Source organism: Hakea prostrata, chromosome 1 (assembly GCF_041222555.1).
Source record: "Hakea prostrata isolate BN-2017 chromosome 1, UWA_Hpros_2, whole genome shotgun sequence".
Classification (NCBI taxonomy): Eukaryota; Viridiplantae; Streptophyta; class Magnoliopsida; order Proteales; family Proteaceae; genus Hakea; species Hakea prostrata.
The window spans coordinates 35,099,778-35,102,289 of record NC_142600.1 but is presented as its reverse complement, the minus strand read 5'-3'; the positions used below and the strand labels follow the sequence as shown (position 1 = coordinate 35,102,289).

Genomic DNA, 2,512 nt, shown 5'->3' with positions numbered 1-2,512 from the left:
TCAGGTAAAAGATGCAAGTCCTTAATAAAGGTGCAAATAATTAAACAGGAAGGACCTGAATAGTTTTTATCTTTTAGGTAAAAGATGCAAGTCCTTAATAAAGGTGCAAATAATTAAACAGGAAGGACCCGAGTAATTTTATCTTTTAGGAAAAATATGCAAGTCCTTAATAAAGGTGTAAATAATTAAATGGGAAGGACCCGAGTAATTTTATCTTTTAAGAAAAAGATGCAAGTCCTTAATAAAGTTGTAGATAAAATGGGAAAGAGGCTGAATCTAACTTTATAAAAAGTGCTAGTCCTTTAAAAATGTGCAGAATGGATCGGGATGGACTCGTATGGATCTTATCTTTTTGAAAAAGATAGAGTTATTGATAGAACTTCCTTAGATTGGTGGAGTTCCATGACCGATCAATCGGTTTTCCAATTGCTGAGTCTTTCAGTCGGTATGCTCCCGGTCTCGTTTCTTTGTCTACCAGGTAAGGTCCCTCCCACGTTGGAGTTAACTTTCCTTGATTCCTTGGATCGGAAGCCCCAGTTCATCTCAGCACCAGATCTCCCGATCGATACCTTCGACTTTTGACCCGAGAGTTATAGTGTTGAGCTATTCTTTTTTGGTACAACTGATTTCTTTGTTGTGCCTTCATTCGGGTTTCATGTAAGACGTCTAAGTTTTCCTTAGGCCCTTGTCATTTTGATTTTCATCGAAAGTGTCATAAAGTAACGACCCGGCCAACACTTCCACTGGAGCTAAGGCTTCAGTTCCATACGCAAGGCAAAATGGAGTTTCTCCAGTTGGGGTTCGCACAGTTTTCCTGTATGACCACAGAATACTCGGGAGTTCCTCGGCCCATTGTGCCCGATTATCCTCCAGTCTCTTCTTAATCCCGTTTAGAAGTGTTCTGTTGGTAACTTCTACCTGTCCATTGCTCTGAGGGTAAGCAACTGAGGCGAATCGATGCTCTATGTGGTATCTCTTACAAAAAGATTTGAATCCTGCTCCTTCAAATTGTTTTCCATTGTCTGTTACCAGGATCCGAGGTATCCCGAACCTGTAGATGACTTTTTCTTCGAAAATTTTTTCCATCTGCTTTTCTGTGACCGAAGACAAAGGTTCAGCCTCAACCCACTTTGTAAAGTAGTCTATGGCAACCACAAGGTACTCCCGACTTCTAGGAGCCTTCGGTAATTTCCCGACTAAGTCCATTCCCCACATTGAGAATGGTGTCGAGTTGGAGACGGGCATCATGGGAACTGCTGGCACCTTTGGGATGTTGGCGTGCTTTTGGCATTGTTCACATATGTGAACATACTCAATAGCATCTTTTTGCACGGTTGGCCAGAATATGCCCGAGCGCAATACCTTTTGTGCCAAAGCCTGTCCACCCATATGCGCTTCAAATGCCTTCGTGAATCTCTGCTATAGCATAGCATGCTCGGGAAGGACCAACACATCTCAAGAGAGGTTCAGTGAATGATCTTCTTTATAGTTGGTCCCCGATGATGGTGAACCGAGCCGCCTGGTTTCTGATTCGTTTGGCCTCTTTTGGATCAGTCGGGAGGGTATTATCTCGAAGATATTTCACCAAAGGTGTTGTCCAGTCGGGCTCGTTACTGATCTCAAAAGTTTCTATCTCCTGTATACTCGGGCTGTTTAACTCTTCGATATAATCTGCCGAGTCTAAATTTTTGTAATTTGCCAAAGATAGTCGGGAGAGTTCATCTGCCTTTTCATTCTCCTTCTTGGGTATCTGTCGGTAAGTTACCTGATCGAAGTAGACCTGGAATTGTTCAACCTTGGCCAAATACTTGGTCGTTCTGTCGTCCTTCGCATTGTATTCTCCCTTGATTTGATTGACAACAAGTTGGGAATCGCTCCTTACTTCTAATTCCCGAACCCTGAGTGCTCGGGCCACCCATAAACCTGCTATGACTGCCTTATACTCAGCTTCATTATTTGAAGCCGGGAAGTTAAATCTTAGAGCATAGCTTATGGTGAAGTCCTCGGGACTGCTGAGCGTCAAGCTTGCTCCCGATCCTGAAGCACTACTTGAGTCATCAACGTGTTGAATCCACAAGTTTGATGTTTCAGTAGTATCTGCTTGATTCTCATTTTGAGGCAGGGTGCTTTCCACAATGAAGTCTGCCAATATCTGAGCTTTTATGGCCGTCCTCTGTTTAAACTCGATCTGGTATTCTCTAAGCTCCACTGCCCATCCGACCACCTTTCCAGCTACATTAGGTCTTCGAAGTATTTTCTTTAATGGTAAGTTAGTCGGGACTATTATTGGGTGTGCTTGAAAATAAGGCATTAGCTTTCGTGACGCCACAAGAAGTGTTAAAGCCTACTTATCAACGTCCGGGTACCTTGTTTCGACATCTATGAGTACATGACTCACATAGTACATTGGGTTCTGGATTGTTTCCCCTTTCACCAGTACAGCACTGACTGCAATTAATGAAATAACAAAATAAATTGTGAGAGTTTCCCCGGCTATGGGTCGAGCTAAGAC

The 2,512-nt window shown here is 43.0% G+C and overlaps 1 protein-coding gene across 1 annotated transcript; it reads right to left on the bottom strand.

Moving 5' to 3' along the window:
* Nucleotides 1–1,483: 1,483 nt before the first annotated feature.
* On the bottom strand, nucleotides 1,484–2,311 carry LOC149028842 (uncharacterized). Its single transcript, XM_089165232.1, has one exon. The coding sequence runs from the start codon at nucleotides 2,309–2,311 to the stop codon at nucleotides 1,484–1,486; it is 828 nt and encodes a 275-aa protein (XP_089021358.1).
* Nucleotides 2,312–2,512: the final 201 nt, after the last annotated feature.